Source organism: Salvelinus fontinalis, chromosome 5 (genome assembly GCF_029448725.1).
Source record: "Salvelinus fontinalis isolate EN_2023a chromosome 5, ASM2944872v1, whole genome shotgun sequence".
Classification (NCBI taxonomy): Eukaryota; Metazoa; Chordata; class Actinopteri; order Salmoniformes; family Salmonidae; genus Salvelinus; species Salvelinus fontinalis.
The window spans coordinates 41294736-41316185 of record NC_074669.1 but is presented as its reverse complement, the minus strand read 5'-3'; the positions used below and the strand labels follow the sequence as shown (position 1 = coordinate 41316185).

The 21450-nt window shown below is 46.4% G+C and overlaps 1 protein-coding gene across 4 annotated transcripts in view; it reads right to left on the bottom strand.

The window, feature by feature from the left end:
• The window catches only part of LOC129855592 (zinc finger protein 827-like), a gene marked incomplete at its 5' end in the record, with an annotated part of 69459 nt that overhangs the window by 28115 nt on the left and 19894 nt on the right, over positions 1 to 21450 (bottom strand). For all 4 annotated transcript variants that reach the window (XM_055923420.1, XM_055923421.1, XM_055923423.1 and 1 more), the window contains 2 exon segments: positions 2603 to 2848; positions 15950 to 16252. In XM_055923420.1, coding sequence (XP_055779395.1) covers positions 2603 to 2848; positions 15950 to 16252 — 549 coding nt within the window.

Here is a 21450-nt window from a genome sequence, read left to right as displayed (position 1 = left end):
TCTAGTCGCTGCCCCCCAACCCCTCCTCACACCCCACTCCCTAACCCCTCCTCACCCCCCACTCCCTAACACCCCGCTCCGTCAAACGGTTCGCCAAGGACAGAGGTCTCTCCGCGTTGCCATGGTGATGCCACACGGGAGAAATGTAGGGGGGGGGGGCTAGTTGAGAGAGGGGGGGGGCTAGTGTGTGCAGCCAAGTGTGCTTGAGCCGGCATGTTTGAAAAGGAGTCGAAGAAGAGAGAGAGGAGGGATAGAGAAGGAGAAGAGGAGGGAGGGATGTGGGGGAAGGCAGGCACTTTGTAGACACTGCTCCCCATGGGGGCTTGTGTGTGTCTGCGTGTGTGTGTGTGTACTTGCGTGCTCATCGGTGTGTGCATCTCTCTCGCTGGAGAGATTTTTTTGCCACAATTTCCGAGGTGATACTGTATAAGGCATTTAGGCGTAGCAATCAGAGCTGGGGGGATAGAGCTGGGGGGCATGGCCTGGGTCTCCTGTACCCCCCCCCCCCCCAAACCCCATCTTGGGGGATGCAGGCTCCACTTCAGTGCTCTGCCATCAGGCAATACAAACAGCTGTCTGCCGCCTCAATGTCATGGTCACAGCCAAGCTGGGAAGAAGTGTGTATAAAACCTACAGAGCACATTACAGGTAATATGTAGTGTCCCCTAACCGCAGAGCCTCCAGAGGATGGAAGAGAAACATATAGCTTTTATGGCTAAGTATCACACCACATTTCAAGGTTGACACTGAGCACTGAGGTGCCAGAGAGAGGTGTGCGTGAATGTAGTCAGGGAGGTGTGTGAGGGTACATGTGTGTGTACAAGTGTGTGTACATTAGAGGTTGACCGATTAATCGGAATGGCCGATTAATTAGGGCCGATTTCAAGTTTTCATAACAATCAGATTTTTTTTTTACACATTTATTTAACTAGGCAAGTCAGTTAAGAAAACATTCTTATTTTCAATGACGGCCTAGGAACGGTGGGTTAACTGCCTTGTTCAGGGGCAGAACGACAGATTTTTACCTTGTCAGCTCAGGGATTCAATCTTGCAACCTTACGGTTAACTAGTCCAACGCTCTAACCACCTGCCTCACAAGGAGCCCGCCTGTTACGCGAATGCAGTAAGAAGCCAAGGTAAGTTGCTTGCTAGCATTAAACTTATCTTATAAAAAACAATCAATCAATCATAATCACTAGTTAACTACACATGATTGATGATATTACTAGTTTATCTAGCGTGTCCTGCGTTGCATATAATTGATGCGGTGCACATTCGCAAAAAAGGACTGTCGTTGCTCCAACGTGTACCTAACCATAAACATCAATTCCTTTCTTAAAATCAATACACAGAAGTATATATTTTTAAACCTGCATATTTAGCTAAAAGAAATCCAGGTTAGCAGGCAATATTAACCAGGTGAAATTGTGTCACTTCTCTTGCGTTCATTGCACGCAGAGTCCGGGTATATGCAACAGTTTGGGCCGCCTGGCTCATTGCGAACTAATTTGCCAGAATTTTACGTAATTATGACATAACATTGAAGGTTGTGCAATGTAACAGGAATATTTAGACTGATGGATGCCACCCTTTAGATAAAATATGGAACGGTTCCGTATTTCACTGAAAGAATAAATGTTTTGTTTTCAACCATATTAATGACCTAAGGCTCGTATTTCTGTGTGTTATTATGTTATAATCAAGTCTATGATTTTATAGAGCAGTCTGAGCGATGGTGGGCACCAGCAGGCTCGTAAGCATTCATTCAAACAGCACTTTTGTGCGTTTTGCCAGCAGCTCTGCTGTTTATGAATTCAAGCCTATCAACTCCCGAGATTAGGTTGGTGTAACCGATGTGAAATGGCTAGCTAGTTAGCGGGGTACGCGCTAATAGCGTTTCAAACGTCACTCGCTCTGAGACTTGGAGTAGTTGTTCCCCTTGCTCTGCATGGGTAACGCTGCTTCGAGGGGGGCTGTTGTCGATGTGTTCCTGGTTCGAGCCCAGGTAGGAGCGAGGAAAGGGACAGAAGCTATACTTGTTACACTGGCAATACTAAAGTGCCTATAAGAACATCCAATAGTCAAAGGTATATGAAATACAAATGGTATAGAGAGAAATAGTCCTATAATAACTACAACCTAAAACTTCTTACCTGGGAATATTGAAGAATCATGTTAAAAGGAACCACCAGCTTTCATATGTTCTCATGTTCTGAGCAAGGAACTTAAACGTTAGCTTTCTTACATGGCACATATTGCACGTTTACATTCTTCTCCAACACTTTGTTTTTGCATTATTTAAACCAAATTGAACATGTTTCATTATTTATTTGAGGCTAAATTGATTTTATTGATGTATTATATTTAGTTAAAATAAGTGTTATATTCAGTATTGTTGTAATTGTAATTATTACAAATAAATTGTACATTTTTAAATTGGCCGATTAAATCAGTATCGGCTTTTTTTGTCCTCCAATAATCGGTATCGGTGTTGAAAAATCATAATCGGTCGACCTCTAGTGTACATGTGTGTGTATGTTTGAGAGATTGTGTGTGTCGTATGTGTGGGTGTGTGTTGTGTATCATAGAGAACATTGCGCACCTGAGAGTTGGAAGAGGAGCTCGGAGGCCATTTTCACCGATATGTCCTGGGAGAAGAGGTCTTGCTTCTGGGGGCGGGACAACGCCTCAGGGAGGCTGGCCATTGGCTCGCTCTTCTCACAAGGCCCTAAAGTGCTGAAGGCCAGCAGGTGAGAAGAGGGCGGGGCCGGGCCGCTGGCCGGGTCCACCTCCATAGGTTCTGCCTTCACCGTCATCTTCTGGTAGTGGGCGGCGTCCTTGTTGCTTTCTGGGGTAGGGGATTGGATGAGAGGGACAGTGAGTGACAGGGTTGAATCTATGCGTTCCTGTGACAACTCCTATCTACACTGAGTACACCAAACATTAGGAACACCTCCCTAATATTGAGTTGGGACCCCCTTTGCCCTCAGAACAGCCTCAATTCGTCAGGGCATGGACTCTACAAGGTGTCGAAAGCGTTCCACAGGGATGCTGACTCCAATGCTTCCCACAGTCGTGTTAAGTTGGCTGGATGTCCTTTGGGTGGGGGACCAATCTTGATAAACACGGGAATAAGGGATCATGGCTTTAACCTGGATTCACCTAGTCAGTCTATGTCATGGAAAGAGCATATTTATATATATATATATTAGTGAGGGAAGTCATTTGCCTTATAGTTTGAGAAATGCCAGTTGTTTAATCCAAAAGGTTATAATATATTTATACAACTACTGGCTTTCCTCAAAGCTGACTAGTAAGTGGATTTGATTCCCGGTAATGTCCTAATCTCTGCATTTTACAGATGATGCATGGATGTGTCTCATTCTCAAAATATAGATAGCTAAGTTCATTTATCATACAAACCCTACATAGACTTCATACTACCTCATGGATGTTCAAAGAGAAATAACCTTAAAAAACTTTGTTAATGCATTTAACATATACCCCGAGGACATTCTGTACATTTAATCAGACACAGACACGATCTCTCATTCCATTCATACGTCAATCTCCATCCATCAGGAGCACTCTAAACTCTGGACTGTCCTCGCTCAACCTCTTCGAAATAATACGGGTCTGAATCCAAATGGAAATGGTTGGAATTCCAAACATGTTTAATAAAGCCTGGACCATAACATCCATTCAACCCCTAAAGCGCGCCGTTCCTGAGTGGATATTGTTATGTAGGGCTAGAGGGCATCACCATGTCACACACTGGCTCAGGGAGCTAGTACAGGGTCACTGGGGGGGGGGGGGGGGGGGGGGTGTGATATAAATACAGTTGAAGTCGTAAGTTTACATAAACCTTAGCCAAATACATTTAAACTCCGTTTTTCACAATTCCTGACATTTAATTCTAGGAAAAATTCCCTGTCTTAGGTCAGTTAGGATCACCACTTTATTTTAAGAATGTGAAATGTCAGAATAATAGTAGAGAGAATGATTTATTTCAGCTTTTATTTCTTTCATCACATTCCCAGTGGGTCAGAAGTTTACATACACTCAATTAGTATTTGGTAGCATTGCCTTTAAATTGTTTAACTTGGGTCAAACGTTTCAGGTAGACTTCCACAAGCTTTCCACAATAAGTTGGGTGAATTTTGGCCCATTCCTCCTGACAGAAAAGCTCGCACCCGCTTTTTCAGTTCTGCCCACAAATTTTCTATAGGATTGAGGTCAGGGCTTTGTGATGGCCACTGCAATACCTTAACTTTGTTGTCCTTAAGCCATTTTGCCACAACTTGAAGTATGCTTGGGGTCATTGTCCATTTGGAAGACTCATTTGCGACCAAGCTTTAACTTCCTGGCTGATGTCTTGAGATGTTGCTTCAATATATCCACATCATTTTCGTTCCTTATGATACCATCTATTTTGTGAAGTGCACCAGTCCCTCCTGCAGCAAAGCACCCCCACAACATGATGCTGCCACCCCCATGCTTCACGGTTGGGATGGTGTTCTTCGGCTTGCAAGCCTCCCCCTTTTTCCTCCAATCATAACGATGGTCATTATGGCCAAACAGTTCTATTTTTGTTTCATCAGACCAGAGGACATTTCTCCAAAAAGTATGATCTTTGTCCCCATGTGCAGTTGCAAACCGTAGTCTTGCTTTTTTATGGCGGTTTTGGAGCAGTGGCTTCTTCCTTGCTGAGCGGCCTTTCAGGTTATGTCGATATAGGATTCGTTTTACTGTGGATATAGATACTTTTGAACCTGTTTCCTCCAGCATCTTCACAAGGTCCTTTGCTGTTGTTCTGGGATTGATTTGCACTTTTCGCACCAAAGTACATTCATCTCTAGGAGACAGAACGCGCCTCCTTCCTGAGCGGTATGACGGCTGCGTGTTCCCATGGTGTTTATACTTGCGAACTATTGTTTGTACAGATGAACGTGGTGCATTTGGAAATTGCTCCCAAGGATGAACCAGACTTGTGGAGGTCTACATTTTTTTTCCTGAAGTCTTGGCTGATTTCTTTTAATTTTACCATGATGTCAAGCAAAGAGGCACTGAGTTTGAAGGTAGGCCTTGAAATAGATCCACAGGTACACACACCTCGAATTTACTCAAATTATGTTAATTTGCCTATCAGAAGCTTCTAAATCAATGACATAATTTTCTGGAATTTTCCAAGCTGTTTAAAGGCACAGTCAACTTAGTGTATGTAAATGTGATTTGTGATACAGTGAATTATAAGTGAAATAATCTGTCTGTAAACAATTGATGGAAAAATTACTTGTGTCATGCATAAAGTACATGTCCTAACCGACTTGCCAAAACTATAGTTTGTTAACAAGACATTTGTGGAGTGGTTGAAAAACCGAGTTTTAAATGACTCCAACTTAAGTGTATGTAACCTTCCAAATTCCAACTGTATATATATATGATTCACAGAAGCACACAAAATACAGGAAAGGGGATAGTGTAGTGGCTCAGTGAAGCACACAAAACAGAAAATATGCTACCACCATTAAATATGAAACAGTACAACAGTAACCTCATTCCAGCGCTATGGGCATTTTGAAGAGGGGGGGGGGGTTGTTATGATGTTGTGAACTCAAACGCTTCCTTGAAAACCTTTTGCTTCAGCTGCCGTCAAACAAAATAACACTTCTGATTCAACAGCGGTCGTTGTCTTTTCATATCTAGTTTCTCGTAAATCAGGGCATCTCTTAGGAGATTAGAAAAATCGGGGTTGAAATAAAACAACAACGTTGGTTAGAGAATCCCTAACGGAGGAAAAACCTTCCCGTAACCTCCCCCCAACCTCCCCATCGCTCTGGTTATCACAGTGTTCAAGAGGTTAGCCAAATCGCAGACGCTAAAAATAGTCCCGGTGGCCGGCAGTACACGGCATCAGGATCTCTGAGGTAACAGATTTTGACTGTCTCGTCCAGGTTGTGTGTGTGTGTGTAAGCGAGTGTGTAAGTGTGTGTGTGATGAGGAGCAGCAGGGAGCTCCAGCCATGCTGACACGGCTGCTCATGGTGATTATGGATATATGAAATTGGGCCAGTAGCGAGGGGGGAAGAGGTGGGAGGGGGAGGTCAGTAGTACAGGAGAGAGATGGGAGAGATAGATGGAAGGGGGAGAGAGAAAGAGTGAGAGAGGGGGGAAGGAGGGAGGGGTGAGAGGGTAGGCTGAGGTCAGCAGTGTAGGAGAAAGAGAGTGATAGATGGAGAGAGGCAGGGTAGGGTGAGGAGGCAGCGAGGCAGTAGTAACCCAGTGATGACCCTGCCCTTTCTGTGACCTCTCCTCTCCTGGATGGCTGAGCCTGGGAGGGGCGAGGCTAGTCACCGTTGTCTGAACCCGGCCTACATTGTGTGTATGTGGCGAGGTGCACGCCTGAGTGGTGCGTTTACATTCGGAGTTGAAAGTGTGTGTGAGTGCGCCAGTATGTGTGTGTGCATCAAATCAAATTGTATTTGCCACATGCTTCATAAACAACAGGTGTGGACCAACAGTGAAATGCTTATCCAGGTGCATGCTAGAGCACCAGTGTGTGTGTACAGTGTGTGTGTGTGCGGTCGGCCCAGTGTGCCTGTGTGTTTACATGATGTATGTGTGCGTGTCCATCTGAGTGCGTTCTCTTTCCGGACCCAGGTTTCAGGGGCGGTGGTAGCCTAGCCGACCCCACGTCACCCCCCCCCCCGTCTGGAGACACAACTGACAACCATCGGCCGACTAATCCCTTAATCAGGTGCCCAGAGCCTGGCAAGAGCAGAGCGGTCGTGGAGGAGGGGGGGTAGAGAGCACTGCGAGGCCGGGGTCAACCAAGGGACAGGCAGTCTCACGCACGCTCCCGCCTGGGGTTCACCACCCCTGCCATCAGGGGCTGAGCAGACTGCTGAGCGCCACACACACACACACACAGACACAGACACACACACACAAAGCGAGAGAGAGCTGGGATAAGCACACTTGCGTCACAGCTGAGATTCATTGAGCGGTCAGACGGTCACACACACAAACATTTTGCCCACACACACACGCTCAGAAAGTAGATAAACACACTCTCAGTGAAAACACATCAAAGTAGGGGGTCTAAGTGGTCTTTTTTTGTGTCAAATTGCGTGGCCTTCACTTGCCTATCTAGCACAAGAAAACACACACTACACACGGCACTGTATGTCCAGGGTTATGACATTATGTTCTGGTGCCATAAAAAGATGAATCCTGTTCCTAAGTGTGTGTGTGTGTGTGTGTGTGTGTGTGTGTGTGTGTGTGTGTGTGTGTGTGTGTGTGTGTGTGTGTGTGTGTGTGTGTGTATCGTCCCCTCTAGTGTAGGAGCAGTGGAACACTACACCAGTTCACCTCTAACAGCAAGTAGAGGGGTTGTGACCTGATAACTCCCACTACCTCTGTACTGTTGTGTAGAATCTCTCACTTGCACAGCTCTGACTGATCATATACGGTGTTGTATGGTACCATACACTGTAATGCTCTCAATGTACACAGGCAGGCTATGTACGGTCTAACGCAGGGCTCTCCAACCCTGTTCCTGGAGAGATACCCTCCTGTAGGTTTTTCCCTCCAACCCCGGTTGTAACTAACCTGATTCAGTTTATCAACCAGATATTTATTAGAAGCAGGTGCACTAGATTAGGGTTGGAGTGAAAACCTACAGGAAGGTATCTCTCCAGGAACAGGTTTGGAAAACCCTGGTCTAATGTATAGATATCACGTTAACTTGACTTTGTCATATACCTTATCCGTTCAAAGTATGACACAGGTAGGTTATACATAGTCCAATGTATATTATGTTGACATTGTGTGGATTGTGTTCAGGCTACATGCTAATATATTCTGTATCTTTAGAGACAGTCATATGCTATCTAGTATACTGTAATCTCTCTATATCAGGTTAATATTAACACACTGTACATACCACATTTTATCAGACAAATACATGTCTGCTTTAACTTGACAATGCATTATTAATTTTTGAGACGGAGTGAAAATGACTGCACTGCTCTGTTTCGCTGTTCACCTTTGACCTTCGGCGTCTGCTCCAATCAGAACGTACAGCCAGTCTGACTGTGTGCGTGTACGTAGATGAGGAGAGGACTAGCAGTAAAGCCCTACAGCTAACAGCCAGAGAGCCACGCCATTACCGATTCAACACATGTAAAGCTATCTTATCATTCTGCGAGGTATACCTTTGATGCATCGACAGAGGGGGAATAGAGAGATGAGCTGGGAGAGACACATGGATGCCGTGAGGGAGGAAGAGAGGATGAGAGGAAAGGATTAAAAAAGGAGGAGAGTGCCAGGGAGAGGAACACCCTGAGGGTGAGAGAGAAGGAAGAAAGATGAGTGAGCTAGAGAAGGAGATGGATACGAGGAGGAGTCATAAGATGACATCCTCTCTCCTCATCCCCTCGCTCTCCCTCTCTGGTCGACCTGCTCAGTCAGAAAGGGGTGAAGAGTTCAGCTGCTTCAAAAGGATGCAGTGGTGGAAGACAACATGTCAGCTGGGGAGCGAAACAGCAGCAGCAGCAGCCTAGCCTGCAGCAGACAGAGACTGATCTTAGACCAGTTACCTCTTATTCAGCCGGGAGCGGGAGGGGTGATACTGCTGCTACATCTGTTCCCAGATCTGCTGGTAGTGTAGCGTTCAATAATTCAGTACAATGATGATGCAACACTTGCACTGAGACTAATGGAGAGTGGTGTGTTTGTTACAGAGAGAGAGGGGTGGGTGGGGGGGGGTTCAAAGACCCAATAGCCACCTAAGGGGATGAGTGCCTAAAGATATCAGTGCCACTATAAGACTAGATCTACCAGGGAGGGAGGAAATGAAGGAGAAAGGGAGGGAGGAGGGCACAGAGAGGGCACGGACAGGGCACTGAGGCAGAGTGGAACAGGCTTAGCATCAGGATACAGCAGTGCAGTGGTGATGAAATGAAACGGCAGGGTCATGTCCTCCCACCCACCACTTGGGCTACATTAACATGTATTCCTACACTTCATAAATCCAATCAATTATTGTTATGCAGTACGTGTGGACAATTGATTGTCAGTGTACGGTTTAAACTACACTGAAACAAAATAAACGGAACATGCAACAATTTCAACGATTTTTACTGAGTTACAGTTCATTTAAGGAAATCAGTCCACTGAAATACATTCATTAGGTCCTAATCGATGGATTTCACATGACTGGGCAGGGGCACAGCCATGGGTCGGGCCTGGAAGGGCATGGGCCCACCCACTTGGGAGCCAGGCTCACTGACTGGGGAGCCAGGCAAAGTCAATCAGAATGAGTTTTTCCCCACAAAGGGGTTTTATTACAGACAGAAACACTTCTCAGTTGCACCAGCTGTCCGGGTGGCTGGTCGCACCTGCGTAATGATCATCATGTTTAATCAGCTTCTTGATAATCCATCCACCTGACAGGTGGCATATCTTGGCAAAGGAGAAATACTCACTAACAGGGATGTAAACAAATTTGTGCACCTGCCTCAGTGTCTTTAGATATTTTTGTCAGACGTAATTATACTTCAGTATTCCATAGTAACAAGTATTTCATAAGTGTAAAAGGCTTTTATTGGCAATTACATGAAGTTGATGGAAAGAGTCAATATTTGCAGTGTTGACCCTTCTTTTTCAAGACCTCTGCAATACGCCCTGGCATGCTGTCAATTAACTTCTGGGCCACATCCTGACTGATGGCAGCCCATTCTTGCATAATCAATGCTTGGAGTTTGTCAGAATTTGTGGGGTTTTGTCCACCCGCCTCTTGAGGATTGACAACAAGTTCTCAATGGGAATAAGGTCTGGGGAGTTTTCTGGCCATGGCCCCAAAATATAGATGTTTTGTTCCCCGAGCCACTTCGTTATCACTTTTGCCTTATGGCAAGGTGCTCCATCATGCTGAAAAGGCATTGTTCGTCACCAAACTGTTCCTGGATGGTTGGGAGAAGTTGCTCTCGGAGGATGTGTTGGTACCATTCTTTATTCATGGCTGTGTTCTTAGGCAAAATGGCGAGTGAGCCCACTCCCTTGGCTGAGAAGCAACCTCACACATGAATGTTCTCAGGACGCTTTACTGTTGGTATGACACAGGACTGATGGTAGCGCTCACCTTGTCTTCTCCGGACAAGCTTTTTTCCAGATGCCCCAAACAATCGGAAAGGGGATTCATCAGAGAAAATTACTTTACCCCAGTCCTCAGCAGTCCAATCCCTGTACCTTTTGCAGAATAACCACTCTCCTTGAAGTTCTTGATGATCCGATAAATGGCTGATTTAGGTGCAATCTTACTGGCAGCAATATCCTTGCCTGTGAGGCCCTTTTTGTGCAAAGCAATGATGACGACACGTGTTACCTTGCAGGTAACCATGGTTGACAGAGGAAGAACAATGATTCCAATCACCACCCTCCTTTTGAAGCTTCCAGTCTGTTATTCGAACTCAATCAGCATGACAGAGTGATCTCCACCCTTGTCCTCGTCAACACTCACACCTGTGTTAACGAGAGAATCACTGACATGATGTCAGCTGGTCCTTTTGTGGCAGGGCTGAAATGCAGTGGAAGGGTTTTTTGGGGATTCAGTTCATTTGCATGGCAAAGAGGGACTTTGTAATTAATTGCTATTCATCTGATCACTCTTCATAACATTCTGGAGTATATGCAAATTGCCATCATACAAACTGAGGCAGCAGACTTTGTGAAAATTAATATTTGTGTCATTCTCAAAACTTTTGGCCACGACTGTACTTTGTGCATGAAACAAGTAATTTTCCCAACAATTGTTTAGACAGATTATTTCACTGTATCACAATTGCAGTGTGTCAGAAGTTTACATACACTAAGTTGACTGTGCCTTTAAAACCTCTTTGGGCTAGGGGGCAGTATTTTCACGTCCGGATGAAAAGTGTGCCAAAAGTAAACTGCCTGCTACTCAGGCCTAGAAGCTAGGATATGCATGTTATTAGTAGATTTGGATAGTTTCTAAAATGTTTGAATAATGTCTGTGAGTATAACAGAACTGATTTGGCAGGCGAAATCCCGGGCACAATCCATCCAGGAAAACATTTTTTTGAGCTCAATCTGTTTTCCATTCGTTTCTATGGCAATCCCTTTTTAATAGAAATATGCTTGAAATTCCTATGGCTTCCACTAGTCAACAGCCTTTAGAAATTGGTTAATGTTTTTCCTTTGAGAAATGAAGAAGTAGCTCTGTTATTTCCATGTGTCGCTCCAGGTGCACTCTAATGTTTTGGTGCCCACGACCTGGAACGTGTTTCACTTTGTTTTCGTCCGATATTGAGCACAGTATTTCCAGTCTTAAATTTGATTGATTATTTACGTTTTAGGATACATAAATTTGGATTAGGAACGTTGTTTGAAATGTTTGGACCAAGTTTACAGGTAACTTATTAGATACTTTGTAGGCATGTTGGGCGAGTTGGACCCGGGGTTTTTCTGAATCAAACGCGCCAAATAAATGGAAATTTTTGGGATATAAAGAAGCAATTTATCGAACAAAAAAAAAATTGTGATGTTTATGGTACATTTTGGAGTGCCAACAGAAGAAAATCTTCAAAAGGTAAGGCATGAATTATATTGTTATTTCTGACTTTTGTGTAGCACCTGCCTGGTTGAAATATGATTTTCATATGTTGGTATGCTGTGCGCTGTCCTCAGATAATCGCATGGTCTGCTTTCGCCGTAAAGCCTTTTTGAAATCTGACACTGTGGTTAGATTAGCACAAAGTTAATCTTTAAACCGATAACACTTGTATGCTTTATGAATTCTTATGAGTATTTCTGTTTTGGAATTTGTCGCGTTGCAATTTCACTGGGTGTTGTCAAATCGATCCCGCTAAAGGGATTGGCGCGCGAAGGGATCCATTAGAAGTTTTAAACAGCTTGGAAAATTCCAAAAAATGATGTCATGGCTTTAGAAGCTTCTGATAGGCTAATTGACATAATTTGAATCAATTGGAGGTGTACCTGTAGCTGTATTTCAAGGCCTACCTTCAAACTCAGTGCCTCTTTGCTTGACATCATGGGAAAAGAAAAACAGCCAATAAAATGCAAATTAATTACTTAAAAATCATACAATGTGATTTTCTGGATTTTTGTTTAGATTCCGTCTCTCACAGTTGAAGTGTACCTATGATAAAAATTACAGACCTCTACATGCTTTGTAAGTAGGAAAACCGGCAAAATCGGCAGTGTATCAAATACTTGTTCTCCCCACTGTGTATGTATACACACACACACACACACACACACACACACACACACACACACACACACACACACACACACACACACACACACACACACACACACACACACACACACACACACACACACACACACACACACACACACACACACACACACACACACACACTAAAGCTATGGAATCATGTAGTAACCAAAAAAGTGTTAAACAAATCAAAATATATTTTATATTTGAGATTCTTCAAAGTAGCCACCCTTTGCCTTGATGACAGCTTTGCACACTCTTGGCATTCTCTCAACCAACATAACCTGGAATGTCTTTCCCAGTGAAAGTTACGCCCCTGCTTTTTCCTATTCTGGTCTGTATATGCGTGTGAGAGTGTATCCTCTAGTCCAATCACTTTGACAACACGTCATCAGGTTCTACTACAGCCCACATCCCTGTAACCACACGTCATCAGGTTCTACTACAGCCCACATCACTGTAACCACACGTCATCAGGTTCTACTACAGCCCACATCACTGTAACCACACGTCATCAGGTTCTACTACAGCCCACATCACTGTAACCACACGTCATCAGGTTCTACTACAGCCCACATCACTGTAACCACACGACCCCAACTGGGACGCCATGTCAGGTACACTCGTCTTAATTAGCAAGGTAATGACCTTGGGCGCTGAGGGTGATGAAAGACGAAACGGAGGGGGATATATTGGGACGGAAATAGGTTCACTGCTAGGAGAAGGGTGTGATTTCACACCCATGGTGGGGGGTAGGGGGAGATGGAACCAGGGACAGTGGGTGGCAGGGACATCATCACCCACACTTTGCCAGCCTGCCTGCCTGGAACAAAGGGTATCACTCAAGGCACTGTACCCCCCCATACCCCCCATCCTCCCAGTCCCCTGATGTCCTTCTGTACCCTCTATACCAGTACCCATCTGCTAACAGGCACTAGCAGGCGTTAGCCAGCAGCGCCGGGGACTGTTTAGCCCTACTGTAATTAGCCCCTAGACGCTAACCGTGCTAACAGCATGTTTTAAAACAGATGTGGGGGGTGGAGACAGGGCGCTACCGCCACCACCGTCATTTGATAAGGAGAGAGAGAGAAAGAGCGAAAAAGAGAGAGAAACAGAAGTGACCTAGTTAAAGCAGTGATGCGACACATTACAGTTCACAATGGCCAGTTTTGATGCCAGTCCTCCTTGCTCTCCTGATGGTTGTCTTGGTCAACTGAAAATGAGCTAGTCCGGTCATTTAATTACATCTAGCCTATTCCATATTAGTGGGTTTAAGGCGGAGCCTCTCCGGTAACAATCCATTTAACCGATCTATTGTAAGATCTCCAGTTTTTTTTTCTATCTGTGCTCAATCGCACCCATGTGACTTTTTCAGCCAACAGCGTGCCTCCCTGCGCCGGAGTTGACCTCGGCAAGGGGTCAGAGGTGACGGAGTAGACGCCCTTGGAACCTCGTGGCCATGTGACGCAGATGACTCATATGGAGTTGACCTTCCCCTTGGCCTCCCCCCCCCCCTCCTCCCCCGTTCCTCTCTCTAACCTCAAGGCCGTCTGACTGAGGGGCCAGACTCACTGTCACAGCCATCACACAAGACAACCTTCTCTCCTACTCCCTCAGACGACCCCGCTGCTGTTGTCATGACAATGGACGACGGCACTACTCTCTCTACTAAGCTCCGGGGGGGTGAGCACAATGAAAGATATTTGAAGTATTAAAGCTAGAATCCTTAATTTTTCTCGCCGCATGCTGCTAAATTACAAAGGCTAACAGGCTAACTGGCCAATGTTAAACTACACTGACAGGCTAGCGGCTTGGGCTCTGAATGCTAGCGGAGGCTAAAGGAGGATGTGGTGGTGTGGTGAGCATGTCAGCCCAGAGGTGGGGAATGATGAGGTGAGGAAACAGAACAAAGGACAAGCAGCAGTAGTGGAGGAATCACTCAGACTTCCCACCTCCTCTCTCTTCAACTCTCTCTCTCACACTCACCATCTCTGTCGCGCACACACACAGACACACACGAAATGTATAGTGTGTGTGTGGTGTAATGTAGTGTATAGTGTAGCAGCGCTCCCAGGCAGTGACTATGACTCACTGTAGACACAGGGTGACCCAGAGAGAACAAGAGAACAGAACAATGGCAGCTGGTGTGTGAGGGTACAGGATGAGATATGGGGCATTGGAGCTGAGAGATCACTGTACTGTTATCAACTGCTGTGTTACACTACACACCCCGCGGCAAACACACACACACACAGTACTGCTCCCTCGGAGCATGGAATTACATGAAATCAAGAGATCACCCACCCACCACCAACACCTACAGCACACACAACCTACAAGCTACACACAGACACACACTTGAACCAATTAGACACTTGATTAGCGGAGAGACACACTCAGCTCTCACACTGTGGACAAACACACACGCTTGATCTGTGCCACACACTTGACCATACTTTCAGCTGAAAATAAAATAAGCAGATAGGCTACACTTTCGTGATAACACACTGTAATTCCATAGCAGCGAATAACATGAAACATGCTAAATCTAGCACACGGTCCAGAACAGGGTGTTCTTTTCAGTCCTTCCATCCTTTCACTATCTCTGTCTCATATAGTCGAGGGTGAGAGGGGCCTCTCGTATGACATAACCTGTACTGCAGCAGAAATAACAGAGAACATGCTAAAACTAGAAGACGGTTTAGGACAGGGTGTTCTTTCTTCCCTCCGCCATCTCTGTTTTCATAGAGAGGGGCGAGGGTGAGAGGTGGCCAGGTTTGAGGCTCACTGTAGCGCACCGTTGGAGATGGACCCAGCAGCCATCGATTGGTTTGTTTCGGACGGGGGACCGCAGGACGGGAAAAGGATATTGACTGAACAACATGAAAAATAATTGACCCTTCTGCCCATCTTCCACCCAAAAAACTTGGGGAGGAGGAGGAGGGAAAGAGAGAGAACAGAAACCGGGGGAGAGAGAAAAATAAAAACAGAAGGAAGTGGAGAGGAAGACGCAGGAGGGAGAGAAAGTGAACAGAGGTGTTGAGAGAAGACTTTGACCTGGATATTACCATGGGAAGACACAAAGGCTTTGGTGCCAAAATAGAGAGCTTTGAGTCTCAGTGTAAGAGACATAAACATTTGACAGTACAATGGTTTTCACCTGTACTGGGCCTCACCTTTGACAACGGTTCCATTTTACTTCTCTATATACAATGCTTTTACCCATGTCATTACATGGCAGGGACCTGGGTCACCTTTGACCTCTCTATGGATTCATTCCTATTGGCTGATTTAAGGCACTAATTGTACCATGTTGACCCAGTCAAGAGCAGAATAGATTGAGGACTACCCTTTCACTGCAATCTCCAGATCAACATGGGTGAATTATATACTCAGATGTGCGAGATCACTAAGTAGAGTTTTAAAAGACTTGCACGTCTTGTCAGTACATAGGTCAAGTTAAGGTTTGTGGAGCTCATTTGAATTCAATCCAATCTCTACTTTCACTATCCTATATAGAGAAATATCAATTACGTTCTAATTATTTTTTATAATAAAATTGTCTGTGAATGTGTGTATTGTGCTGTCAAAAAACATAACTTCTAACCCGGAACACACACACACAAAATACCTCCCCCCAACCCACACACACAGCCCATTACCTTACCTGATAGCTTCATCAGCAGCTCCGACGCCACCTTGAAGTTGATGTCCTGGCTGAGGAGACTGTTCTTGTTCCCCATGGGGCTTCCCTCCCGTCTCTTCAGGGTCCCCCTGTGGCTCCCACTGTCTGCTGTGACCTCTGCTGGCCCTGTGGCCCCCAGCGCCGCGCCCTGCTCCTGGTAGAAGGAGGAGTAGCTGGGCTGGCTCCGGGGGCTCCTCCGCACCTCTTCCTCCTCTTCCTCTGCCCGGGGTTCCTGCTTCAGATGGAAGGACTGTGGAGCCTTCAGGGCTTCCTTCTGGTTGGCCGCTATACAGAGAGAGAGAGGGGGAGAGGGTTAGAGAAAGAGGGGGGGGTTAGAGAGAGCGAGAGAGAGTTAGAGGATAGCGAGAAGGTTGGAGAGGAGGAAAAGGTGAGAAGGAGAGAGGGGAAGAGGACAAATGAAAGAGGAGAGAGGGGAAGAGGTAGAGAGAAAAGGGAGAGAGTAGAGCCAGATTGGTGAGAGAGGTGAGGGTCAAGAGGAATGAGAGGGACGACGAGGACAGAGAGAGGGTAGACAGAGAGAGGGTTGAGGAGGGTTGTGTGTGAGAGATCCTCAACTATTTGTGGAATGATACAGTGTGGACTGTGGCAGAAGAGCAGGGTTCAACTGGGGTTTTCTCCATGTGACAGCTGATCACATAAACCCAACAATAACATAACGCTGGTTACAACACGTGGCCATGTGTCTGCATTCTACTGTCTTCTGTGATCTTAGTTTGTACCTCAAACCACACACACACACACACACACACACACACACACACAAAGTCACACAGGAACATAGTCACACTGACCGTTAACATGTGTGAGAGAGAGAGAAAGCCGATCAGATTGAGGATGAGAGTAGGTTTTGGAAGCGTTCTGTTATTTAGAGAGAGAACTACAAGTCCCTGGTCTGGACCACCAGTGAACAGTGAATCCTAGAGTCCTGGAGCACAGTGGGCCAGCACAGATGGTAGGACCTAATGACTGACTCTCTCACTCTGTCCAGGTCCGCAGGGCATCTCTAACCACATCCACTCCTCTTCTCTCTCTCCATCTTTATTTCTCACACACACACACCAAAAAGCCATTGAGTTAAGTTAGGCTTGCTAATACACAGATAATAATGAAACTAAATATTATCTGCAGAGTGTAGATACACTTTGGTGTGTAGGTGTGTGTGTGTGTGTGTGTGTGTGTGTGTGTGTGTGTGTGTGTGTGTGTGTGTGTGTGTGTGTGTGTGTGTGTGTGTGTGTGTGTGTGTGTGTGTGTGTGTGTGTGTGTGTGTGTGTTTGTAGGGAAACTGGGTCACATCTAATCCCGCCTTAGATGAATAATTAATAAATAGACATAGAGCAACTTCTGATCTCCGCCAAGAAAACACAGAGACCACGGTGCCTCAATGCTTTGTGGTGATGGTTCTCTTACTCTGTCTCTCACTGCCTCTCTCTCACACACACACACTTGGGTCTGTTATCACTCTTGGGCCGACGGCTGTCCTGTTTCCTCCGGCCCCACTATAGATCCGCTCCCCTGCTCACCCCCCCCTCACCAGCTCCTCACTCACCCCATCTCACCCTCTCCTCACCCCCTACCGTCACACCTAACATCTCCGGCCTCCACAGGCCTGCCGCGGGGCCACCCCCACCCTCACGTGTCATAAATCTGCGGCCGCTCCGGCCATCTGATTAATGATGATGCACGCCGGAGGGACAGAGGGCTCAGGTAAGGGAGGACAGGAGCCACACTGGCAGAACCTCCCTGTGGGTGGACCTGCTAGACCTAAACCGCCCATGCTGTGCCACTGGGCTGTGCTGGTGGAGGCTGGTAGTGGGGGGGGGGGGGGGGCGTGAGGCCTAGTGGGAGGCCTGCGAAAGGGGGACAGTGACTTTCACGTCAAGGGGTTAGGGGTCGCGGCAGCACCACCAGCTGGAAATGTCACACTGTCAGATGTCAGCGGGCAGGCTCGATGGTGGAGTGTGTGTGTGTGTCGGATGTCAGCGGGCCGGCTAAGTATAACCTGGTCAGCACCTGGAAGGACGTCCTCTAATTAGGAGTGTGTTCAGGCCGTGTTGGATCAGACAGGGACAGCACGCTTCACTGTGGCCCTGGCGAGGCCTACACACACACACACCAACTCTATTACAGACACCCCCCCCCCCCCCCCGACGGTACTCCACTGGAATAAAAACAACCCTCAAGACGCAGTGGACGCGGTGCTTAAACACACAAAGTCACTCCACTACAATGACCTTTCTGTTGGGCCCTATAAATAGCATCGTATTTCAACTCTCCCAATCTGAGTTACGGAGATCACTCAATTATTTAGTACCCAAATGTGACGTATTATATTTCTCCAGCCGGGAACTCAAGTAACACAAAAAACACACAAGTGTACCATATCTTACCAGCTGCGTTTTCCCTGCAGGAATCTAACCCATGACGCTGACATTGCTAGAGCCACGCTCTTACCAACTGAGCCACACAGGACTGCTGCTGCTACTACTGATGCTACTATGACTACGACTGATGCTGCTACTACTACTGCTGCTGCTACTACTGATGCTGCTACTATGACTACGACCGATGCTGCTACTACTGCTGCTGCTGCTACTACTGATGCTGCTACTATGACTACGACCGATGCTGCTGCTACTATGACTACGACCGATGCTGCTACTACTGCTGCTGCTACTATGACTACGACTGATGCTGCTACTACTACTACTGATGCTGCAACTAGGACTACGACTGATGCTGCTACTACTACTACTGATGCTGCTACTATGACTACGACTGATGCTGCTACTACTACTACTGCTGCTGCTACTACTATGACTGATGCTGCTACTACTGCTACTACTGATGCTGCTACTACTACTGCTGCTGCTACTATGACTACTACTACTGCTGCTGCTACTATGACTGATGCTGCTACTACTACTGCTGCTGCTACTATGACTACGACTGATGCTGCTACTACTGCTGCTGCTACTACCATGACTATGACTGATGCTGCTACTACTGCTGCTATGACTACGACTGATGCCGCTACCATGACTATGACTGATGCTGCTACTACTGCTGCTATGACTACGACTGATGCTGCTACTACCCGATGCTGCTACTACTACTGATGCTGGTACTATGACTACAACTGCTGCTGCTGCTACTACTATGACTACGACTGATGCTGCTACTACTGCTGCTGCTGCTACTATGACTACGACTGATGCTGCTACTATGACTACGACTGATGCTGCTACTACTACTACTGCTACTACTACTACTGCTGCTGCTACTATGACTACTACTGCTGCTGCTACTATGACTACTACTGCTGCTGCTACTACTGATGCTACTACTACTACTGCTGCTGCTACTATGACTACTACTGCTGCTGCTACTATGACTACTACTGCTGCTGCTACTACTGATGCTACTACTACTACTGCTGCTACTATAACTACGACGACTACTACTGCTATGACGACTGCCGCTGCTACTATGACTACTACTGCTGCTACTACGACTGCTGCTACTACTACTGCTGCTGCTACTATGACTACTACTGCTGCTGCTACTACTGATGCTACTACTACTACTGCTGCTACTATAACTACGACGACTACTACTGCTACTGCTGCTACTGCTACCACGACTGCTGCTGCTACTACTACTATGACTGCTGCTACTACTACTATGACTGCTGCTGCTACTACTACTATGACTACTGCTATGACTGCTAATACTACGACTGCTGCTAATACTACGACTGCTGCTGCTACTACGACTACTGCTACTACCACGACTGCTGCTACTACTACTGCTGCTGCTACTACTATGACTGCTAATACTACGACTGCTGCTAATACTACGACTGCTGCTGCTACTACGACTACTGCTACTACCACGACTGCTGCTACTGCTGCTACTACTACTGCTGCTACTACTACTGCTGCTGCTACTACGACTGCTAATACTACGACTGCTGCTAATACTACGACTGCTGCTGCTACTACGACTACTGCTACTACCACGACTGCTGCTACTGCTGCTACTACTACTGCTGCTGCTACTACTGCTATGACTGCTAATACTACGACTGCTGCTAATACTACGACTGCTGCTAATACTACGACTGCTGCTGCTACTACGACTACTGCTACTACCACGACTGCTGCTACTGCTGCTACTACTACTGCTGCTACTACTATTGCTACTGCTGCTGCTACACCTACGACTGCTGCTACTACTATTGCTACTGCTGCTGCTACACCTACGACTGCTGCTACTACTACGACTGCTGCTACTGCTACTACTGCGACTGCCGCTACGACTGCTGCTGCTACAACTGCTGCTGCTACACCTACGACTGCAGCTGCTACTACGACTGCTGCTACTGCTACTACTGCTACTACTGCTGCTACTGCGACTGCCGCTACGACTGCTGCTGCTACAACTGCTGCTACGACTGCTGCTACTACTACTGCTGCTACTACGACTGCTGCTATCACTACGACTGCTGCTACTACTACGACTGCTGCTACGACTGCTACTACCGCTGCTGCTGCTACTACTACTACTGCTGCCACTACGACTGCCGCTACGACTGCTGCTGCTACTACGACTGCTACTACTACTACTGCTGCTGCGATTGCTGCTGCTACTACTACGACGACTACTACTGCTATGACGACTGCTGCTGCTACGACTGCTACTACGACTGCCGCTACTACTACTACTATGACTGCTGCTACTACTACTACTACTATGACTGCTGCTACTACTACTACTACTATGACTGCTGCTACTACTACTACTACTACTACTACTACTACTACTACTACTACTACTACTACTACTACTACGGCTGCTGTTACTACTACAACTACTGCTACTACCATGACTGCTGCTACTACTACTACTACGACTGCTGCTGCTGCTACTACTACTGCTGCTGCTGCTACAACAGCTGCTTCTACTACGACTATGACTGCTGCTGCTGCTACTACTATTGCTACAACAGCTGCTTCTACTACGACTACGACTGCTGCTGCTACTGCTGCTACTACTACTACTACTACTACTGCTACTACCATGACTGCTGCTACTACTACTACTACGACTGCTGCTGCTGCTACTACTACTGCTGCTGCTGCTACAACAGCTGCTTCTACTACGACTACGACTGCTGCTGCTACTACTACTACTACTACTACTACTACTACTACTACTACTACTACTACTACTACTACTACTACTACTACTACTACTGCTGCTACTACTACTACTACTGCTGCCGCTTCTACTACGACTACGACTGCTGCTGCTACTACTACTACTGCTGCTACTGCTACTACTACTACTACTACTACTACTACTACTGCTGCTACTGCTGCTACTACTACTGCTGCTGCTACTACTACTACTACTACTACTGCTGCCGCTGCTACTACTACGACGACGGCTGCTACTACTAC